The sequence below is a fragment of the Oratosquilla oratoria genome, chromosome 3 (assembly GCF_046742065.1).
Source record: "Oratosquilla oratoria isolate Oo_2021 chromosome 3, ASM4674206v1, whole genome shotgun sequence".
Classification (NCBI taxonomy): domain Eukaryota; kingdom Metazoa; phylum Arthropoda; class Malacostraca; order Stomatopoda; family Squillidae; genus Oratosquilla; species Oratosquilla oratoria.
The window spans coordinates 29,211,565-29,234,892 of record NC_134779.1 but is presented as its reverse complement, the minus strand read 5'-3'; the positions used below and the strand labels follow the sequence as shown (position 1 = coordinate 29,234,892).

The 23,328-nt window shown below is 40.5% G+C and overlaps 1 protein-coding gene across 1 annotated transcript in view; it reads right to left on the bottom strand.

The window, feature by feature from the left end:
* Positions 1 to 316: 316 nt before the first annotated feature.
* LOC143021057 (BRCA1-associated RING domain protein 1-like) overlaps positions 317 to 23,328 on the bottom strand; it is a 55,387-nt gene continuing 32,375 nt past the window's right edge. The window contains exons 4-9 of the mRNA XM_076178270.1: positions 11,086 to 11,166; positions 7,422 to 7,618; positions 6,962 to 7,165; positions 6,619 to 6,734; positions 4,595 to 4,716; positions 317 to 4,501 (exon numbers count right to left, since the gene is read on the bottom strand). Of these exons, the coding sequence (XP_076034385.1) occupies positions 4,166 to 4,501; positions 4,595 to 4,716; positions 6,619 to 6,734; positions 6,962 to 7,165; positions 7,422 to 7,618; positions 11,086 to 11,166 (1,056 nt within the window). The 3' untranslated portion in view covers positions 317 to 4,165. The remainder of the gene's footprint in view (positions 4,502 to 4,594; positions 4,717 to 6,618; positions 6,735 to 6,961; positions 7,166 to 7,421; positions 7,619 to 11,085; positions 11,167 to 23,328) is intronic.

The following is a 23,328-nucleotide window of genomic DNA, read 5'->3' as shown; positions in this document are numbered from 1 at the left end:
TCTTTTTCTGCATGAGGGGACGGAGAGGGGGGTTCCCGATTTAATGAAGTGGCCTTGCTGTGGATGTGCTGTGTCTTGCGACACTGCTTCTGGCCCAGGGCAGTGGACAAGATGCAGGGATGACCCATCATCCAGGAGGTGCCAAGATAAGAGGGAGGGTAGAGGGTGGAGGGGAGTGGAGTGTATTAAGGGATGGAATGGGTGGGAATGGTTTTTATGCCTTTTTTTTTTGGCTACCTTCCTTGTAAGGGGGAAAAAGCCTATGGTATATATATGTATTTCTATTTCCTATATCATGTTGGTCAATGAAAGCCAATTGAAGTTCAAGTTGTCTCAAGTACATTTTATTTCTATACTAAACATATTCTCACTTTTGGGGTATTGGCTGCTTGTTATTGTGGCAAAGTAGCATGCAGTTGATACTTTAGGGTCTATATGGGGCGCCCCTACGGACCAGAGCCACACATCATTTTGTCTATGATAGAGGAAAACTCTTCATAGAGAAATGATGACACTTTTATACTATGGCTGTCCCTCCGTTATGCTGTCCCCCAACCTCTTGCTGCTGTCCTGTACCATTTCTCTGAGTATTTCATTTTCTGCTGTGGGGGAATTCCCTGTGGTGGGGGAAAAGAATACTGCCACCAAGTATTTCCACTTGGATCGTAAGAGGCGAGAAGAAAGGGACGGGGAGTGGGACTAGGCATCCTTCTCCTTGTAGCCCCACAGGGGACATTCCTAAACGAAAAAGTAAAGGCATAAGAGGGTCTAGGAGTTTTCTGACCAGCACCCTAAGGTTTGGGTCTTTTAATGTGCGTGGATGTGGTACAGATGAGAGTAAAAGGGAAGAGATAGGTAGTATGTTTATGAGAAGAAAGATGGATGTGTTGGCTTTGAGTGAAACTAAGTTGAAAGGGAAGGGTGAGTGTAAGTTTGGGAGTGTAAGTGGGAGGTTATCAGGAGTGAAGAGAGGGCGAGGGAGGGAAGGGGTGGCTATTCTAGTAAGTGAAGAGATAGGTAAACATGAAGTGGAGTGGAAGGAGGTTTCTTCAAGGATAATGTGGATGAAGGTGAAACTGGGAAAGGAGATGTGGGTCTTTGTAAGTGCATATGGGGCTGGCAGTGAGAAGAGTGTAGAAGAAAGGGAGGCCTTTTGGATAGATTTAAATGAGTGCATAGAGGATTTAGGGAGAAATGTCAATGTAATAGTACTGGGAGACCTTAATGCTAGGGTAGGAAATGGTCCAATTGATGGAGTGGTTGGGAAATGTGGAGTTCCAGGAAAGAATTGTAGTGGAGAGTTGATGGTGGAAATGTGTCTAGAGAGTTGATGATAGCAAATACAGTGTTTCGGAAGAAAGTCAAGCATAAGTACCCATGGGAGAGGGTGGTGGATGGAAGGGTGGTAGATAGCATTGATGGAATATGTAGTGGTAAATAGGACTATGATAGGAAGAGTTTGGGATGTACATGTGCTAAGGGGAGAGGGTGGGGGAATATCAGATCATTTTTTGGTGGAAGGTAAGTTGAGAGTGGAGGATAGATGGAGAAAGAGGAAAGGGACAAAAGGTAGGGAGGTGCTTAGAGTGAACTCTTTAAATGAAAAGGAAAAGGAGAAGGAGCACAAGAAGAAGCTGAAGGAGGAGTGGGAGGGAGTGAAGGACAGAGTAGAGCTAGGTGTGGAGGAGGAATGGGGATGGTTCAAGGAGGGAGTCACAAAGTGTGCAAAGATGGTGTGTGGAACAAGAACAGGAGGAAATAGAAGGAAGGGTAGTGAATGGTGGGATGAGGAAACAAAGAAGGTTGTAGAAGTAAAGCAAGGTTTCACAGATTGGTTACAAAATAGGAAGAGGTAGTCGTATGAGAGGTACAAAGAAAAGAAAAGAGAAGTAAAGCACAAGGTAAAGGAGGCAAAGAGGATAGCGGATGTGAAATGGGGTAAGAGTATGACAGAAAATTTTGAAAGTAATAAAAAGATGTTTTGGAAAGAAATTAAGAGAGGAAGAGGAGGCGAATCAAGTAGAGAAGAAAAGGTAAAAGGTGCAGATGGAGAGATGATAATGGAAGAGAAGGCAGTAAGGGGAAGATGGGCAGAGTATTTTAGGGAGTTGCTAAATGTGAAGGAGGATAGAGAGGGAAAGATAGTTGCAGTGGGAAGTGCTAAGAAAATGAGAGTGATGAGTGAGGAAAATGGAGGAGAAATAAGGAAGGATGAAGTGAAGGCAGTTGTTAAGATGATGAAAGCAGGTAAGGCACCTGGTCTGGATGGATGCCATGCAGAATGTCTAAAAAAAGGAGGTACAGTGATGGTGGACTGGCTGGTGAGGTTATTTAATGTTTGCTGGAGAGAGGGTAGAGTGCCGGAGGACTGGAGGAGTACCTGTATAGTTCCACTTTACAAGGGAAAAGGGGACAAGTGTGAATGTAGTAGTTTCAGAGTGATTAGCTTGTTAAGTGTAGTTGGGAAGGCTTATGGGAGGATCTTGATTGAGAGGATTAGGAGAGGAACAGAGGGAGTAATTGGTGAGGAACAGTGTGGATTTAGGACAGGTAGAGGTTGTGTAGATCAGATCTTTGTGGTAAGACAAATATGTGAGAAAGCTATAGAAAAGGGGATGTTTTTTGGGCTTTTATGGATCTGGAAAAGGCTTACGATAGGGTAGACAGAAAGGCACTGTGGGAGGTTATGCAGATATATGAGATAGGAGGAAAGTTTCTAGGAGCTGTCAATAGTTTTTATGAGAGTAGTAGAGCTTGTGTCAGGATGAGAAATGGAGAGAGTGAGTGGTTCGAGGTAAAGGTGGGACTTCGTCAAGGATGCGTTATGTCGCCCTGGCTGTTCAACTTATACATGGATGGGGTAGTGCAAGAGGTAAGTGCAAGGGTAGTGGGCAAGGGATTGGAGATGGTTAAAGAAAATGGAGAAAAGTGGGAGGTGAGCCAGCTGTTGTTTCTGAACGACACTGCGCTTGTGGCAGGATCGGATGAGGGACTGAGGAAGTTGGTGACAGAGTTTGGGAGAGTATGTGATAGAAGAAAGCTAAAGATAAATGTGGGTAAAAGTAAGGTGATGATATGTACAAGGGGTGAAAGTGGCAGTATACTGGAAGTGAGCATTAAGGGAGAGCGACTGGAGGAAGTGGATAGTTTTAGATACTTGGGTGCAAATGTGGCAGGAAAAGGTGGAGTGAAGGTGGAGGTAGAATGTAGATTGAGAGAAGCAAGTAAATGCCTTGGTGGATTGAAGAGTGTAATGAGTAGACATTTGGGAATGGATGCTAAGAGGAGACTATATGAAGGAGTGATTGTGCCGACAGCACTGTATGGGGCAGAAACATGGAACATAAGAGAAGAAGAGAGAAGGAGTTTGAATGTGTTTGAGATGAGGTGTCTGAGAAGTATGATGGGGGTTACTAGGCTAGATAGAGTGAGAAATGAGGAGGTGAGGAGAAGAACGGGGGTGGAAAAGGAGTTGGGAGATAGGGTTGATGAAAGAGTATTAGGATGGTTTGGACACATGGAAAGAATGAGTGAAGAAAGACTAGTAAAAGAGGTATGAAAGGCAGATGTGGAGGGAGTGAACATGAGGGGAAGTCCTAGGATGAGGTGAATGGATGGGGTGAAGGGGGCTTTGGGGAAGAGGGGAATGTCTGTTGAGGAAGGACGGGAGAGGACAGAAGACAGGGGTGAATGGAGAATGGTTGTATATAGATGATGTTGTGATGCATGAGGTGGAATGGGTGAGGGGATGGGGGGGTGAGGTAGTATGTGTGAGCAAAATTTGACGCAGCCCGAAGGGATTTCTCCCCGTCTTCTCCTTTTATGCATGGGGGGACGGAGAGGGGGGGTTGCCAATTTAATGAAGCGGCCTTGTTGTGGATGTGCTGTATCTTGCGACACTGCTTCTGACCCAGGGCAGTGGACAAGGTGCAGGGATGACCCATCATCCAGGAGGTGCTAAGATGGGAGGGAGGGTGGAGGGGTGTGGAGTGTATTCAGGGATGGAATGGGTGGGAATGATTTTATGCCTTTTCCTTTTTGGCTACCTCCCTTGTAAGGGGGAAAAAGCCTTGGTATATGTATATATGTACATCATTGATATAAACAAAAAACACAACAAATTTGTGAACAATCTCAAACATTTCATCTATCCTCAGTCATACATTTATTTAAATGGCGATACCAGTTCAAAATGATCAAGTGATTCCGTTAACCATGACATAGGAAGTGATTTGATATGTGTCATGTCATACTTGAGCCGTGGCTCTGATGATCCTTCTTGATAAATTATATAATGTGAACAGCCACTAAGGGGACCAGTAGGGTTGGTATGAAAGGGAACTGTCTTCTCAATATCAGGAATGGATTCTGGGTTTGGTTCTCTAGCCAAAACTATGCCACCACCAGCTCTGATCAAAGCTTCCAGTTCTTTTTTGCTTGGATAAGGGGGCCGAAAGCTACCATAAAGGTAGACATGACAGCCGCTAAACAAGCCAGGTTTCTGTAACAGGATAAATAGTGGAATCAATGAAAGCTCTTTTAATGCATAGTTTCTTTAAAGCAGGGACATTAATCAACATCATCTATAACTTACCAACTTGGCTGCATTATGCCGTGATTTACTTGGAGCTCTACAGAATGCATTATGAGTGGACCCTGATACTTCAAAAGACTCTACAGATGCAGCAACTTTCATTTCTAAGCATCTATCTAACCCTGGAAAAAAAATAAAGTTTATACATAAATATCAAAAGGTCTTTTTTCCCCTATAAAGGAGATGGCTTACCCAAAGCATACATTCAAGTCAATACAAGTACTTAAAACTAGAATAAATTACTAGTAATACCACTACTGCAAAGGTCCTGCTACAAAAACATTGGAGACCATCATCTCTTTTGCTGCACATCTTCCAACCCTCACCTCCATCTGGAGGTACAGCAGCAGCACTTAAAAGGAAAATCTAGCACCAACATGATCTCTGGACCAGACCTAAGAATTCTTTCTTTCAACTATCTTTCCTCCATTTCTTCACATAAGGAGATCTGAAAACTGTTTCCCCCCCTCTTCCTACATACATAACAAAAGGCCTTTTCCCCCTTAGTAAAAGCCTACACCTGCTCCACACACAAAAAAAACATACTTACATATACCAAGGCTTTTCCCCCCCTTACAAGGGAGGTAGCCAAAAAGGAAAAGGTATAAAATCATTCCCACTCATTCCATCCCTGAATACACTCCACACCCCTCCACCCTCCCTCCCATCTTAGCACCTCCTGGATGATGGGTCATCACTGCACCTTGTCCACTGCCCTGGGTCAGAAGCAGTGTCGCAAGATACAGCACATCCACAGCAAGGCCGCTTCATTAAATCGGCGACCCCCCCTCTCCGTCCCCCCATTGCATAAAAGGAGAAGACGGGGAGAAATCCCTTCGGGCTGCGTCAAATTTTGCTCACACATACTACCTCACCCCCCATCCCCCCGCCCATTCCACCTCATGCAATCACAACATCATCCATATACAACCATTCTCCATTCACCCGTCTTCTGTCCTCTCCCGTCCTTCCTCAACAGACATTCCCCTCTTCCCCAAAGCCCCCTTCACCCCATCCATCCATCTCATCCTAGGACTTCCCCTCATGTTCACTCCCTCCACATCTGCCTTCCATACCTCTTTTACTAGTCTTTCTTCACTCATTCTTTCCATGTGTCCAAACCATCCTAATATTCTTTCATCAACCCTATCTCCCAGCTCCCTTTCCACCCCTGTTCTCTTCACTCCTCATTTCTCACTCTATCTAGCCTAGTAACCCCCATCATACTTCTCAGACATCTCATCTCAAACACATTCAAACTCCTTCTCTCTTCTTCTCTTATGTTCCATGTTTCTGCCCCATACAGTGCTGTTGGCACAATCACTCCTTCATATAGTCTCCTCTTAGCATCCATTCCCAAATGTCTATTCCTCATTACACTCTTTAATCCACCAAGGCATTTACTCACTTCTCTCAATCTACATTCTAAAAAAAAAAAAGAAAAAAAAAAAAATGCTCTTCCGCTCTTCCCATCTTAGCACCTTGTGGATGAAGTATCCCCTAACAGACCTCTTCAGTTAAAGTCAATGCAGCAGGATGGAGCTTCCACAGCATGGCCTGACAGCTAGAGCTGGTTTATTCCACCACTTCACCATATGCTAATGACCCCCTGCAGACCCTCATCCACCACTTGAACATATTTACAGAATAGACAAGAACATCCCTTTAGGCCATATTTCTTCACCAATTTACAACCACTCTCCATTCACTCCTACCTTTTGCACTCTCTCTTGCTCAACAGATATTCCTCTTGCATCCAGTGTCCCCTATGCCCTGTCCATCCACTTCATTCTTGGTCTTCCTCTCAATCTTATTCCATCCATTTCTAATTTCTACTCTTTATGCTAGTCTTTCCTCACTCATTCTTTCCATATGAACAAACCATCTCAACACATTGGATCTATGCAATCCAATATACAAACATTTTGTTTAAATGCATAAATAGATAATCTACATGGTTGATTTGCAAAGGTGTTTAGAATGATGAAATTATATAGAGCATAAAAACAACAAACTGAACTAACATTTCTGAGAAAGGATCCACTTTCCAGCTGCAACACCAATCATGTACTTAATTGTTCTATGACAGGTGTGAAAATCCCCACTGTCACACATGGTTACTACATGAGAAACATCACCACTGAAAGCCAGAGATCAATAAAAGGTTTCATGAAAATCATGAGATAACAAAGTATGGCTATAATGATCATCCATTCTTTAAAAAAGAAATATAAACAAGAAACACCAATAAGAATAAGATATAAACTTTCTTTCCACATACTGTATTCAGTTTTAAATATCAATCAATAATCAACTTTGTAACAGTGTAAATCTATATATAAAATAACAATATACTATTCCTTTTACCTGTATTCCATGGCGACTTTAACATGAAGGAGTTTACCCACACATTCAAGCTTTTTGCTATATTCTATATTTAAGCCTGAACCTAAAAGAACCATCTTATTGCAAAATGGGAGAGCAGCTCTTGGGGGCTTCAGAGAATTATCTACTTGGGTGTTCAGGGCTGCTAACATTGCTTCTGGGTCAAAACTTCGAGATGCTAGAGCCCTGGATCAACATAAATTATTTTTAATTAACTGAACTAAAGTTATCTGAAAACAACAGCCTTTTCAAAAATGATAAAGCAAATTTTCCATATCTTAAACCTACACTTATACACTTGGATGTGAGGAGGAAATACTTTCCCAGTTAAATTTGCATCTTCTTTTCATATATGAATATTTTATGACAGACCACTACAGTAACTATAATCTCTTCTCTTTATAAATGTCCTTAAATTAATACTTCAATTAACTTCTCTTACCTTGCAGTGTAGCCATACAAGTTACGAATATCATCTTTAGCACCATAGGTTCTGAGCAACTTGACAATATCAAGATTATTATTAGTAACAGCATCATGTAAAGGAGTGTCGTTCCCATTGCCTGGAACATCAACCAGAGCTCCATTCTTTAATAAAAGCCTTGCAATACTTTCAAAGCCATGACTACATGCTTCATGCTGCAAATTAAGAAAATAAACTACATAAATAAACCTTGTGCAAGTGCTAAAACATAGTCTTAACTCTACAGCACCTTGGCCACACATCTTATACAGGGGGAAAGGCCTTTCAGCACATGTACATATGTAGCACTACCCCCATTGCATGTATACTGGTGAGGGAGGGAGTCTCATCCCTGCCCAAGAAAATATCTGGCACAAATGAAAATCTATCAATTTCTTAATTATGCCATTCTTTCAGATACATTTTCTATAAAAAAAATAATAATAAAACATGCAACACATCCATACAAAAATATGCACACTCAATCACAAAACAAGCACTCAATGACCTTCCACCAAACACCATGCTCCTCCAATCTCCCACAATAAGCAAGAACCACACTAGCATAACTGCGTTCAGGTGACCATTCAGTTTAGAACAATCTATATCTATCTATGGAAGCTCGCTGGCCAAGAGCATTAGGGCATCATTACTTGCAGCAAAAGTCAAGGTGATGGCAGTTCAAACCCTGCCACCTGTAAAGTTGAACCAAGGGCATAGTTCATTAAATTCTACTCTACAAAGTCCTCTATGAGGGGCACCGTCCTAGCCTCCCAATAGGGGGAGTTTGTGACATTAACGATATCATCATCATATCTATCCATAAGTATACCAAAGGCTTCTTCCCCCTTATAAGGGAGGTAGTTGGCCAAGTCATAGGGAGCACACAAACACTCCCACCTATTGCACTCCCATCCACCACCCTTATTACCTTCTCATCTCAGCTCTTGATGGATGAAGGGTCATCCCTATCTCTTGCCCACAATACATACACATACAGGTACTCCTCGTTTAACGACCTACTCGGTTAGCGACGACGCAGAGTTACGACGGGCTTTATGACAGACGTTTAACGTAAATCTCCCGAAGTTACGACATCGTGTACGATAATTAAGTTGGCTGAGGAAAATTTGTATGATGTTATAATTGAACTTGTACGGTGGATATTAGCTGTGAGGTAAAGTGTTCTGAAGCTTAGGTCTACATTACCATCCTGCAAGCTGCAAAAACTACCTGGGGTGCAGTATATACCGGTAGTGGTAAATTTTTAGTTTCGACCATGGGCGCAATATAGCAATAGAAAATTAATTATTAATTTTGTAAATTATAATGTATCAACGTAATATGCAATTTTGTGAGCGAAAAAAAAAAAAGGTGCTAAAACAAATTTCGTAAGTAACGAAGTCATGTCGGACGAATGGTACACCATGTTTGTTATGATAGATGCCGATGTTGAAGAAATAAAAGGATGATGAATTTGTCTAACCTAAACTAAACTAACCTGACCTGTGTTTGATAAATCATTACCTGCAAATTAAATGTCATCCGGCTCATCCTCGTTGTCGTCGTCGTGAGAGACGTTGGCAGACGACAAGATGGCGTCCCAATCCTATGCTACCGACTTCGTTCATTAGCATATTTTCTTGTAGCATGGTATTTTTTACTTTCATTTCCGCCCACAAAATTGCATATTACGTTGATACATTTTAATTTACAAAATTAATAATTAATTTTCTATTGCTATATTGCGCCCATGGTCGAAACTAAAAAAATACCCCGGTATTCAATATGGAATGTCAGCATACGCGGATTTGGTCATATACGGTAATTTCAGGAACCTAACCACCGTAAATAAACAGTAAATAAAGCTTTAATGTACTGTATAAAAGAGGGAAAATACACAAAAATAAAGATACATGTATTGCTGGACATTGTACATACAGTACATATACGTATATGTATACACTTTCGCTTAACGACCAATTCGGTTAATGACGGCGCGCTGGTCCCAATTGTCGTCGTTAAACGAGGAGTGGTTGTACCAACAGCTTTTTCCCCCCTTACACGGGAGGTAGCCATAAGAAAAAGGCATAGAAACCACTCCCACCCATTCCATTTCCCACATATTCCACTCCCCTCCACCCTCCTCCCTCCCTCCTATCTCGGCACCTCCTGGATGACGGGTCATCCCTGCATCTTGTCCACTGCCCTGGGTCAGAAGCAGTGTCGCAAGACACAGCAGATTCACAGCAAGGCCGCTTCATTAATTCGGCAACCCCCCTCTCCGTCCCCTCATGCAGAAAATGAGAAGATGGGGAGATATCCCTTCGGGCTGCGTCAATTTATTTCTCATACATACTCCCTTACCCCGCATCCCCCACCCACTCCTCCTCATGCATCACAGCATCATCCATACACAACCCTTCTCCACTCACCCCTATCTTCTGTCCTCTCCCATCCTTCCTCAACAGACATTCCTCTCTTTCCCAATGCCCCTTTTACTCCATCCATCCATCTCATCATAGGACGCCCCCTAATGTTCACTCCTTCCACACCTGCCCACAATACCAACACAAATAGGTCTGGCCACAAAACCAAATCATCCCAGATGCAATCACCACACAGAAAACATCAAATCTTTTTACCTACATTTCCCTATTCTACCCTTACCTAGACTACAACTCCTTATTTTTCCTTTGAGTGACTTGTGAGGCATTCTGGTGGCTGTTGCTTATTTATGAGCTGTGGGTCTTCTGCAAGATAGACCAGAGGCAACAGTTTGATTGATTACATGCAGGCGACCTAAAAATAACTTTGCACAAATTTATATACCAAGGACCTCTTCCTCCTTACAAGGGAGGAAGCCAGTCAAGACGCACCCACTCCCATCCATATTCCATTATATGGATGAAAAGATGATGAAAAAAATCATCAAAACCCTGATATATCCAAGACTAGAGTACAGTATGTCAGTAGTATGGTCCCCACACAAAGTGAAGGATATAAGCAAGATTGAAAAAATATAAAGGGCAGCAACCAAATTGGCCCCCAGCCTGGCAGATAAACCATATGAGGAAAGATTAAAGGTACCGGGTCTGCCAACTATGAAAGATTAAAGAGAAAGAGGTGACATGATTACAGTGTTCAGGTCACTAAAGGGATAGATTGCATTGATAGAAGAGATCTGATTAATTATGGGAGGACTTTGAGAGGTCATGGAAGTAAATTAAAAAAGACCACACATCAAAAGGATATGAAGAAATACAGGTTTCCATATAGATATGTGGGACAACTTAGAAGGTGTTTAGCCCAAGCTCAGACAATACACGAGTTCAAATCTAGATATGATAATTGAAAGATATAGATTAAGTAGGAACCGTATATGAATTTGAGTCGAGGTACTGTATGTTAGAAAATAGGAGGCAGGACCCAACAACCATTGCTCCTTTCTTGTATACAACGATTAGGTTAATACCCCCTTGCCACCTTCCCCTCTTAGCTCCTTGTGGATGAAGGGTCATCCCTGTCTCCCACCCACCAACTGGGTTAGAAGTAATGTAATTGTACAAATAAATTATCTTAACATCAGTCACATAATAGCAATTAAGAATATGACATTTCAATTTCAACATGAAATACTCACAAGGGGAGTCCAGTTTGCATTGTCTTTGCAGTTTGGATTAGCACCATTAACAAGAAGAGATCTTACTTTCTCTACATCACCCTGTGGATAAAAAAATATATAAATGAATAAATAAATACATGTAAAATAAAAATAAAGAGTACATACACACACACATATACCATAGGCTTTTTCCCCCTTACAAGGGAGGTAGCCAAAAAGAAAAAGGCATAAAAACCATTCCCACCCATTCCATCCCTAATACACTCCACTCCCCTCCACTCTCTACCCTCCCTCTTATCTTGGCACCTCCTGGATGACGGGTCATCCCTGCATCTTGCCCACTCCCCTAGGTCAGACGCAATGCCGCAAGACACAGCACATCCACAGCAAGGCCACTTCATTAAATCGGCAACCCACTCTCTGTCCCCTCATGCAGAAAAAGAGAAGACAGGGAGAAATCCCTTCGGGCTGAATCAAATTTTTCTCACACATACTACCTCATCCCCCATCCCCCCACCCATTCCACCTTATGCATCACAGCATCATCCATTCACCTCTGTCTTCTGTTCTCTCCTGTCCTTCCTCAACAGACATTCCACTCTTCCCCAAAGCCCCTTTCACCCCATCCAAGGTCACCCGCTCATGTTCACTCCCTCCACATCTGCCTTCCATACTTCTTATACTAGTCTTTCTTCACTCATTTTTTCCATGTGTCCAAACCATCCCAATACAGGTAAACGTCGACTTACGATGGCCGCGACTTACGATTGTTCGACTTTACGATGACGACGACGATATGATAATTTAACCCCTTCCATACGGTGCCGCACACATAGGCGTCATGAGGAGCAAGTGGATTCGCGACGCTGCCATATCGGCGTCTTGATTATATTTATTGTAGTCGCCCCTGTGTTTTTACATTCTCTCGAATGCGCCCTGAATCCCATTCTCTGTGGTTTTCAAAATTCGCGGGTGAAAGAGAGAACGATCGATATAAGCGGTGACTATATTTTATGATGCGAGTATTATTACGTCACGTCGTACGGCTGGCATTGGCTGCTGCCCGCGAGATTTAAGTGCCGTACTGAAAATACATATTAGTGTTTGAATATGGTAAAAAGGATAAAAATAATTAAATAAACTACTGTACATGTTTAATAGACTATATTCAGTATCTCTGGTGGTTAATATACAGGTAGGCTAGGTACAGTGACCACGGAACAGAGTGATACACAAATTGGGGATCGACTTACGATGAAATCGTCTTATGATGGCTCTATCGAAACCTAATGCCATCGTAAGTCGACGTTTACCTGTACTCTTTCATCTAACCTATCTCCCAACTCTCTTACCACCCTTGTTCTCCTCCTCACCTCCTCATTTCTCACACTATCCAGCCTAGTAACCCCCATCATACTTCTCAGACACCTCATCTCAAACACATTCAAACTCCTTCTCTCTTATGTACCATGTTTCTGCCCCATACAGTGCTGTTGGCACAATCACTCCTTCATATATTCTCCTCTTAGCATCCATTCCCAAATATCTATTCCTAATTACACTTTATGATCCAACAAGGCATTTACTTGCTTCTCTCAATCTACATTCTACCTCCACCTCCACTCCACCCTTCCCTGCCACATTTGCACCCAAGTATCTACAGGGTCTAACAGATAAATCCGTACAACTTCTTATCACATGTTTTAAGATTAATATCTCGGGTTATAATAAACAGTTATGAAATTTTCAGTATATTTAGAAAAGGCAATAAGAACAATGATTTCATTCAATGTAACCACCTTCAGCTGTTATGACGCTTTCAACGCGTTTACGAAACTTGGATACAGCGTTGATGATCTCAGACTTTGATAATGAACCCACAGCCTTCTTGATGTCTGTCTTCAGGGTTGTTATACTTCTGTGTGGCTTGTCACATGCCTTGGCCTCAATTTGCGCCCAAAAATAATCTAAAGGGTTTAGGTCTGGCGAATTTGAGGGCCACAACTCTTTGTTCCAGAACTGCACATTTGACCCTTCGAGAAGGTTGGTGGTCCTCTTTGCTGTGTGGGCTGGAGCCGAGTCTTGTTGGAAGACAAACTGGTTGCCACTAGCTTTATCTTTCATCCAGGGTATTATTTTCTCTTCTAGAACTTTGCAATAGACAACGGCATTGACTTTCTCCTTGTTGTTGAAGAAGTGAGTGAAGACGTCCCCCTCAGTTGACACCACACAGAGCACTTGCTGGTTTCTTCGTCGTTGTCTTGTGTTGAACCTCTGAGGATGAGGAGGCTATCCAGCGATCATTCCGTGATCATCAACCGTGAAAATCTTCTCGTCGGAAAAAAACTTGATGACTGAGCCATTCGACTTCATCCAGTTCAACAGCTTTTGGCACCTGGTCAAGCGGATTTCTTTCATTTTTCGTGTCAAAAGATGTCTTTTTCCTTGTGAGAATGAGGTTAATCCCAATTTCTTTAATGCTCTGTGAATTGTCATTGTGCTGACACCTCTCTTCTTTGCCAATGTCGATAATGGTAAGGCTGGATTTGCATTGACACTTCTCTTGAGACCAGCTAAAAAGCGAGGTGTTAGAATTCTGCCCCTTCTGGGCTTGTGAGCAGCTCGTTGGTCTTCGCCGGTCTCATCAAAACGTTTACAAACATCGTAAACAGTTTGTCTGGAGTATTTTAGCATCCTTATTATGGCGCTAGGAGTGTGACCCGCGTGACGAAGTTCGCATATGGCTGAACGTTTGGCTTGTTCCATTGCTTAATGTTTATTGCACCGGTGCTAGTATACAACTGGCTAAATTATTAGACAAATGGAAGTATCTGGAAACAATCAGAATTGCCATATGTTACTTTTTAAGTGCTTAAAACCTCTTCAAAGTTTGTACGGATTTATCTGTTAGACCCTGTAAAACTATCCACTTCCGCCGCTCACTCTCCCTTAATGCTCACTTCCAGTCTGCTGCCACTTTCACCCCTTGTACATCTCATCTTACTTTTACCCACATTTATCTTCAACTTTCTTTTTTCACACACTCTCCCCAACTGTCACCAACTTTCTCAATCCCTTTAATCTTGCTACAAGCACAGTGTCATCCACAAACAACAGCTGGCACCTCCCACTTTTCTCCATTTTCTTTAAACATCTCCAATCCCTGACCCACCACCCTTGCATTTACCTCTTGCACCACCCCATCCATGTGCAAGTTAAACAGCCAGGGCGACATAACACATCCCTGATGAAGTCCCACCTTTGCCTCGAGCCACTCACTCTCTCCATTTCTAATCATGACACATGCTCTACTACTCTCGTAAAAACTCGACAGCTCCTAGAAGCTTTGCTCCTATCCCGTATATCTGCAAAACCTCCCACAGTGCCTTCCTGCATGGCATCCATCCAGACCAGGTGCCTTACCTGCTTTCATCATCTTAATAGCTGCCACTTCATCCTTCCTTATTTCTCCTCCATTTTCTTCACTCATCACAGTCGTTTTCTTAGCACTTCCCACTGCAACTATCTTTCCCTCCCTATTTTCCTTCACATTTAGCAACTCCCTAAAATACTCTGCCCATCTTCCCCTTACTGCCTTCTCTTCCATTATCGTCTCTCCATCTGCACCTTTAGTCCTCACATAAAATGTTACCTTTTTATTACAAAGGATTACAAAGGTGGAGCATGCCGACAGGAGACCTTTTGGTCCATATCTAGGTCGGATGCAAAAAAAAAATCATAATAAAATAATAAATAAAATCTATAATAATGTAAATAACAAATAAAATACATAAATAAATGCATAGGTATAGTTGAATAATAAACAAACAGGCAAATAGTAAATAATAATAAATTGACATAACTAATAATAAATTAAAATCAAACAGACAAATGATAACAAAACAAAAACAAATAATATAAAATAAATCATAATCATTACAGCATCTTGCTTAGGTGTTTATCTAAATGATTCTTAAAGCATCACTCAAATCTACTATTACCTACCAGTTATAAATACATTACAAAATTTTCATCCTTGCAATCTGACCAATACATTATGCACACTTGCAATCACCTTTTTCTATAACTTCATAAGAAAAATTTACTGTTTCTAGTGTCACTAACTCGAGACACACAGCCCCATAGTAGTTCACGACAGGTCTCAGACTCTCCCATGGGTTTTTATGGGAAGAGACTTTGGACTGTTGTATTTGTAAGCGGCTGTTTCTATATCACTGGCTGAAAGTAGTAAGGAGAGCTTTCACAGGCTGTCAGCTCAAAAGGTTTTCAACCAATGAAATTCAAGGCAACAAATGTCATTACACCCACCATTTTCATCTCCCCCAAGATCAGCTCAAAGGTAAATGCCAATGTAATATTATTTTTCCCTAGTAATTATTTTTTTTCACAACACTTAAAACCAGTATTAATAGGATTACTGAAGTTAATCAATCATCTACTTAATTTACCTCCTCTTCCTCTTTTAATTTCTTTCCAAAACATTTTTTATTACTTTCAAAATTTTCCGTCATACACTTACTCCATTTCACATCTGCTCTCCTCTTTGCTTCCTTTATCTTATGCTTTACTTCTCTCTTTTCTTTGTACCTCTCATATGATTCCCTTGTCCTAATTTGTAACCAATCTCTGAAAGTTTATTTCTCTTCTACAACCTTTTTTGCTTCCTCATCCCACCATTCACTACCCTTCCTTCTATTTCCTCCCATCCTCCTTGTTCCTCACACCATCTTTGCACACCTTGTGACTCCCTCCTTGAACCATCCCCATTCCTCCTCCACTCAGTTCTACTCTATTCCTCAATCCCTCCCACTCCTCTCTCAGCATTTTCTTGTACTCCTTCTCCTTTTCTTTCTCATTTAAGCAGTTCATTCTAAGCACCTCCCTACCTTCTGTCCTTTTCCTCTTTCTATCCTCCATTCAACTTACCTTCCACCAAAAAAATAATCTGATATTATTCCACTCTCTCCCCTTAGAACATGTACATCCTTAACTGTTCCTACTATACTCCTGATTACCACTATACAGTGGAGAAGAAAGGGTAAAGGTCCAGATGGAGAGATGATAATGGAAGAGAAGGCAGTAAGAGGAAGATGGGCAGAGTATTTTAGGGAGTAGCTAAATGTGAAGGAGGATAGGGAGGGAAAGGTAGTTGCAGTGGGAAGTGCTAAGAAAATGACTGTGATGAGTGAGGAAAATGGAGGAGAAATAAGGAAAGATGAAGTGAAGGCAGTTGTTAAGATGATGAGAGCAGGTAAGGCACCTGGGTTGGATGGATATCATGCAGAATGTCTGAAAAAAGGAGGTACAGTGATGGTGGACTGGCTGGTGAGGTTATTTAATGTTTGTTTAAGAGAGGGTAGAGTGCCAGAGGACTGGAGGAGTGCCAGCATAGTTCCACTTCACAAGGGAAAAGGGGACAAGTGTGACTGTAGTAGTTTCAGAAGGATTAGCTTGTTGAGTGTAGTTGGGAAGGCTTATGGGAGGGTCATGATTGAGAGGATTAGGAGAGGAACAGAGGGAGTAATTGGTGAGGAACAGTGTGGATTTAGGACAGGTAAGGGTCATGTTGATCAGATTTTGTGGTAAGACAGTTATGTGAGAAAGCTATAGAGGGTAAGGATATTTTTTGGGGCTCTTATGGATCTGGAAAAGGCTTTTGACAGGGTAGACAGGAAGGCACTGTGGGAGGTATTACAGATATATGGGATAAGAAGAAAGCTGTTAAGAGCAGTAAAGAGATTTTACAAGAGTAGTAGAGCTTGTGTTAGGATTAGAAATGGAGAGAATGAGTGGTTTGAGATAAAGGTGGGACTTCATCAGGGATGTGTTATGTCACCCTGGCTGTTCAATTTATACATGGATGGGGTGGTGTGAGAGGTATATGCAAGGTTAGTGGGTCATGGATTGGAGATGGTTAAAGAAAATGGAGAAAAGTGGGAGATAAGCCAGTTGTTGTTTGCTGACAACACTGTGCTTGTGGCAGGATCAGAGGTGGGATTGAGGAAGTTAGTGAGTTTGGGAAGGTGTGTGAAAGAAAGTTGAAGAAAAATGTGGGTAAAAGTAAGGTGATGAGATGTACAAAAGGAGAAAGTGGCAGCAAACTGGAAGTGAGTATTAAGGGAAAGAGACTGGAAGTGGATATTTTTAGATATTTGGGTGCAAATGTGCCAGGAAAGGGAGTGGAGGTAGAATGTAGAGTGAGAGAAGTGAGTAAATGCCTTGGGGGATTAAAAAGTGTAATGAGAAATAGGTGCCTGAGAAGTATGATGGGGGTTACTAGGCTGGATAGAATGAGAAATGAGGAGGTGAGGAGGAGAACGGGGGTGGAAACGGACTTGGGAGATAGGATTGATGAAAGAGTATTGGGATGGTTTGGACACATGGAAAAAATGAGTGAAGAAAGACTAATATAAGAGGTGTGGAAGGCAGAGATGGAAGGAGTGAACAGGAGGGGTTGACATAGGATAAGTTGGATGAATGGGGTAAAAGGGGTATTGGGAAAGAGTGGAATGTCTGTTGAGGAAGGACAGGAGAGGACGGAAAATAGGGGTGAGTGGAGAATGGTTGCACATGGATGATGCTGTGATGCATGAGGAGTGGGTGGGGGATGGGGGATGAGGGGTGCAAGAAATAATTTGACACAGCCTGAAGGGATTTCTCCCTTTCTTCTCTTTTTCTACATAAGGGGAAGGAGAGGGGGGTCGCCGATTTAATGAAGCAGCCTTAATGTGGATGTGCTGTCTTGCGACACTGCTTCTGACCCAGGGCAGTGGGCAAGATGCAGGGATGACCCATTATCTAGGAGGTGCCAAGATAAGAGGGAGGGAAGAGGGTGGAGGGGAGTGGAATATGTTAGGGATGGAATGGGTGAGAGTGGTTTTTATGCCTTTGTTTTTTTGTTACCTTCCTTGTATGTATATTAATCATGATAAATGCATTTATCTCCTCCAGATATTTTCTCCATCTTGGTTTGCCTCTTCCTATTCTCATATATGGGTGAAGTGCCTTAGGCATTAAACTTGTCCCTCATTCACATTTGGTAATATCAAGTTAAATCAAGTTAAAGCTGCTTAAACTCTAAGGAAAAATGAAAACAAAAGCATATCACTGGAAGGGTTGAAAGCTGTCCAGGAAAATTATTTTGTTAGTCTGACAAAAGGACCCCACACCAAGCATCATAAAATGATTGGCACTAAATTAATCTTGCAGTTAGTATGAATTCAACACTGACAGGGTACACACTGCAGGGTTGTTTTACTGCTTACCTCTTGCAGTCAGTGTGTTTATCATCACACCTAAAAGAATTCTATATGTACATCTGTAGAAAAAAAAACACACATACATTGAGCAAAAAAAATTGTAGTGTGAGACAGAAGAAAAATCTCAGGCTATGGGAAGAAACTGAAAAAGACTGGGTTTTAGAAGGACATTCAAATATACAGTTTTCCATATAGATGCACTGATCTGTGGAATAACATGGAAGAAATAGTGCAGTCAGACAATATAATCAAATTCAAAGCTAAGTTTGACCAGTGAAACCTGAGTGGGGACCCATAACCACAGCCATTATGCTGTATATTACAATTAGGTAAATACAATCAGTTAAAATACACACGTGCACACACACCCTTTCGTCGAATGGACAGCGAGAATTAGAGTTCCGAAGAAAAAGGAAAATCTACGTGGATCTCAACGTCCAGGAAGTGCCTTATTGTATTTATAGGGAAGGGGAGAGCACATGGTGTAGTGGGAGGGTGATAGGGAAGAAGGGGAGGGATTATTGAGGGAAAAGGAAGGAAATGAGGAAGAGAGGGACATGGTCCAGGAGGCCAGGCATCTTGTAAACAAAAGACGGACTGATGATGATGATTTTGGTGATGACGGGATCAACAAAATTGTAAAGATTAGAAGTATAGATAAGAGCAGCACAGTGGAAGGTGATGATGATAGTTTCCAGGGATTTAAAGAGGGTGGGGGGGGATACCAGCCTCCCCTGATTGGCAAGACTAGAGGAGAAACTTGATAAGATGATGGAGCATTGGGAAAACAGGTTCGGTGACGTAGCCAAGATTGCGCAGAGAGTTTAAAGATTGGAAGAACTAGAGAAGGTGAACAAAAACTTAACTTTAGAAATAGAAGAATTAAAAAGATAGTTAAAAGAAGTTAAAGAAGAGAATGAGGAATTAAAGAGGAATAATAAAGACAATAAAGAGGCCATAGCAAAGGAAGCACAGGGCTGGAAAAAAATCCAAGAAAACAGTAAAGTTGCATTTACTGACAAAATTAAACAACAAATGAAAGAACAAACTGAAGACTCAGTTATTAAAGTGATGAGACAGGAGAATATAGTAAGAGACTTTGCAGACAAAAAGAAATGTATAATTATATTAGGAATGGAAGAGAAATTTAACCAAAATAGAACCACAAGAATTAAAGAGGAAAAAGAAAAAGTAAACAGTTTACTAGAATTACTTCGGGAAGATGAACCTGAAATCATGAAACAAATTGAAGAGATGTTTAGGCTTGGAAAATATAGTACAGATAAGACCAGACCAATTAAGATTAAATTCAGGTCACAAACAACAGCAGAGAATATCTTAGCAAAAACAGGGAAGCTAGCAACAAGTGAACTATATAAAAAGGTATGGATAAAAAGAGAAATGAATAAAGAGGAAAGAGAGGAAGAAAAAATGAAAAGGAAAGAAGCTAAAGAAAAAAATGAGAACAGAACGGAGTCAGAAAAAGAAGAATTCTACTGGAGAGTAGTGAATATAAAAGTGAGGAAATGGACCATAACAGAAACAAAAAAGAAACAGAAAATACAATGGAAATAACAGAAAGTTAAGAGTGTCCTACACAAATATAGATGGATTAATAACAGGACTGAATGAACTGAACGAGTATCTGAAGGAAAAAGAACCAAACATAATGGGAATTGTAGAGACAAAATTAAAAGGTCCACTACCACCCAACAGTGTAGGACATGATGCATATAATTATTGGATTAGAAACAGAGATAAAACAAGGGGGTGGAGTTATGTTCCTGACTAAGAAGGATATAAATGTGAAGAGTGTCACATATGGAAAGAATAGAGTAGAGATGATTATGATAGAAATAGAAGACAGAGATAAGAAGAGCAGAAAGTTTGTAATAAACTATGTGCCCCCAAAAACAGCCTCGTGGGTAGAGAGTGAACATAAAAGTATGTTAGAAGACACAAGAATAACATTAAACAAGATAATGGAAGATGGAGGAAGAATAGTTATGATGGGCGACTTTAATTGCAAAGAAGTCTGCTGGGAAGAGATGACCGTAAAGGGTGGAGAAGACTCATGGGGAAATGTTCTACTTGAGATGATTATTGACCACACAATGACACAATGGATTCAAGAGAACACTAGGTATAGAAATGAAGAACCATCGAGACTAGACCTAATAATCACATCAGAACCTGAAATAGTGGAAAAGATAGAATACCAGGCACCAATAAGTAAAAGTGACCACATATTGATAGAACTAGAACTAAATGAGGAAAAATACATGAAAAGAAATGAACAATATAGAAAAGGAAGATTGATGTATGAAAAAACAAATTTTGATAAAATAAGAGAAATCTTTCAAAATGAAAACTGGGAAAGAATACACAAAGATACAACAGTAGAAGAGAAATGGAATATTTTGACAAAAGTTTATAAAAATAGGAGTGGAAAAGTATGTCCCAAGACAAAAACAAGAAAAAGAATATGTAAAGTGCTGGTACAACAAAAGTTGTAGGGAGTTGAAAGACAAAAGAGATAAAGCTTGGACCAAATGGAAGACAAAAGACCTGAAAAATGGAAAATATATACTTGTTATAGAAATGAATATGTACAAGTGTGCAGAGAGGAAAAGAGAAAATATGAAAAAGATGTCATAGAAAAATGTAAAGATCAACCAAAACTATTCTACAGATTTGTAAACAACAAATTGAAAAACAAACAAGAATTAGAGAAATTACGACAAGGAGTTGAATACACAGAGGAAATAGAAATGGCAGAAATTATGAACAAGCATTTTAAATCAGTGTTTACAAGGGAGAACATACAACCTGGAGAGATCGAATGGGAAGAGAAAGTCCCCCCTATGAAAGAAATAGAAGTAACAAAGAATGAAATAATGAAACACTTGAGTAATCTTGATGTCAGAAAATCGCATGGACCAGATGAAATAGCAAACTGGATTTTGAAAGAATGCAGAAATGAACTGGCAGACAAAATACAAAGCATAATAAACAGTTCCTTGAAAGATTGAAAAGTTCCAGAAGATTGGAAAAGAGCAAATATAGTACCTATATACAAAGGAGGAAATAAAGAGGACCCTACCAACTATAGACCAGTCTCTCTAACAAGTACAATAGCAAAAATCTGTGAAAGAATTATCAAAAGTAGACGGGTAAAATATTTACAAAAAAAAACAACATACTAAATCCAAGGCAGTTTGGATTCAGACAAGGACGATCATGCGTCACCAATTTAATATGTTTCTATTCAAAACTAATAGATATAATACAAGAAAGAGATGGATGGGCTGATTGTGCATTTCTAGACCTAAAGAAGATTTTGACAAAGTACCACATAAGAAGTTGCTTAAGAAATTAGAATCTGAAGGAGGAATACAGGGCAAACTGCTTAAATGGATGGAAGACTTCTTGCAAGAAAGAAAAATGAGAGTAGTGATAAGAGACAAACACTCTAACTGGGATGAAGTAATAAGTGGTGTTCCCCAAGGAACAGTTTTGGCCCCAATAATATTTGCTATATATATTAATGATATGGATGAAGAAATTGAAAGTTACATGAGCTTCTTTGCAGATGACGCAAAACTGTTAAAAAAAAGTGAACATGGAAGGAGATTGTGTCACTACAGAGTGATCTCAATAAAGTATGGGAATGGAGTAGGAAGTGGGAGATGGAGTTCAATACCAAAAAGTGTAGTATAATGGAATTTGGAAAAAGCAAAAAAAGAATAACAGGATCATATAAATTGGGAGAAGAAGGAATAAAAAAGTAGAATATGAGAAGGACATGGGAGTCATTATTATGAATATGTCACCTGAGAAACATATAAACAAGATTTTTGGAGAAACTTATAATTTAATAAGAACAATCAAAGTGGCATTTACATACCTGGATGAAGAAATGGTGAAGAAAATATTAATCACCCTGATAAGACCAAGATTGGAATATGCAGCAACGATGTGGTCACCAAGTACAAAAAAATGTATAAAAAAAAACTTGAAAGAATACAAAGAGCAATTACAAAATTGGCACCAACACTCTCAAAACTATCATATGAAGAGCGACTAGCAAATCTTGAGCTACAGACACTAGAGCAGAGAAGAGAGAGAGGAGATTTGATAACTATTTACAGAATCCTGAAAGGCATAGAAATTATTGATAAAGAGGATCTAATAAAATGGGATGAAAGAAATATAAGAGGACACGGAAAGAAAATCAAGAAAGACAGCTATAGAAGAGATCTGAAAAAAGAATAGCTTTCCTCACAGAGTAATAGACATTTTGAACAAGTTAGATGGGAAAGTGGTGTGTGCAAAAACAATACATGAATTTAAAAATAGTCTAGATAAAAGGAGATATAAAGATGGGACACCACGAGCATAGCTCCCCTTCCCGTAAAATACAACTAGGTAAATACACAGTTTCAAAGTGCATTTGGCTGAAGTTTTCAGGTTTCAGTGACTTGTAATTACCCCAATGTTGTTAACATACTGCAACTTCCTTTGTGGCTGCATGCCTGTAGAAATTCAATTAATTTCATGTGACTGTTCAGGTGGGTGAGAGAATGGGGTGAGTGAGCTTGTGGGCAAGGGTTCTGATATTGTGTATTTACCTAGTTGTATTTTACGGGACGAGAGCTATGCTCGAAGTGACCCGTTTTCATATCTCTTCACATCCAGTTTGTTCTTAAAATCATGGGTGGTTTCTTTTGGTGAGGTCAAAAGGGTGAGCTGATGGAGGGGATGGTTGTCTGACAGATTAACTTTCTGTCATCTTACTGTCCTTTCCATTGTTTGTATGGTGATGCAGTCTTGGAATGTGGAGTACCCACACACAGGTGTTGAATGTTGTATGGGGTGCCTGGATTGTGATGTCTGTCAGGGTTGTTAAGGCCCTGACTTTGTCATATCTAGTTCTTTATTCTAGTTCTATTATTTGGTTTTCTCCCTGGGCCCACACTTT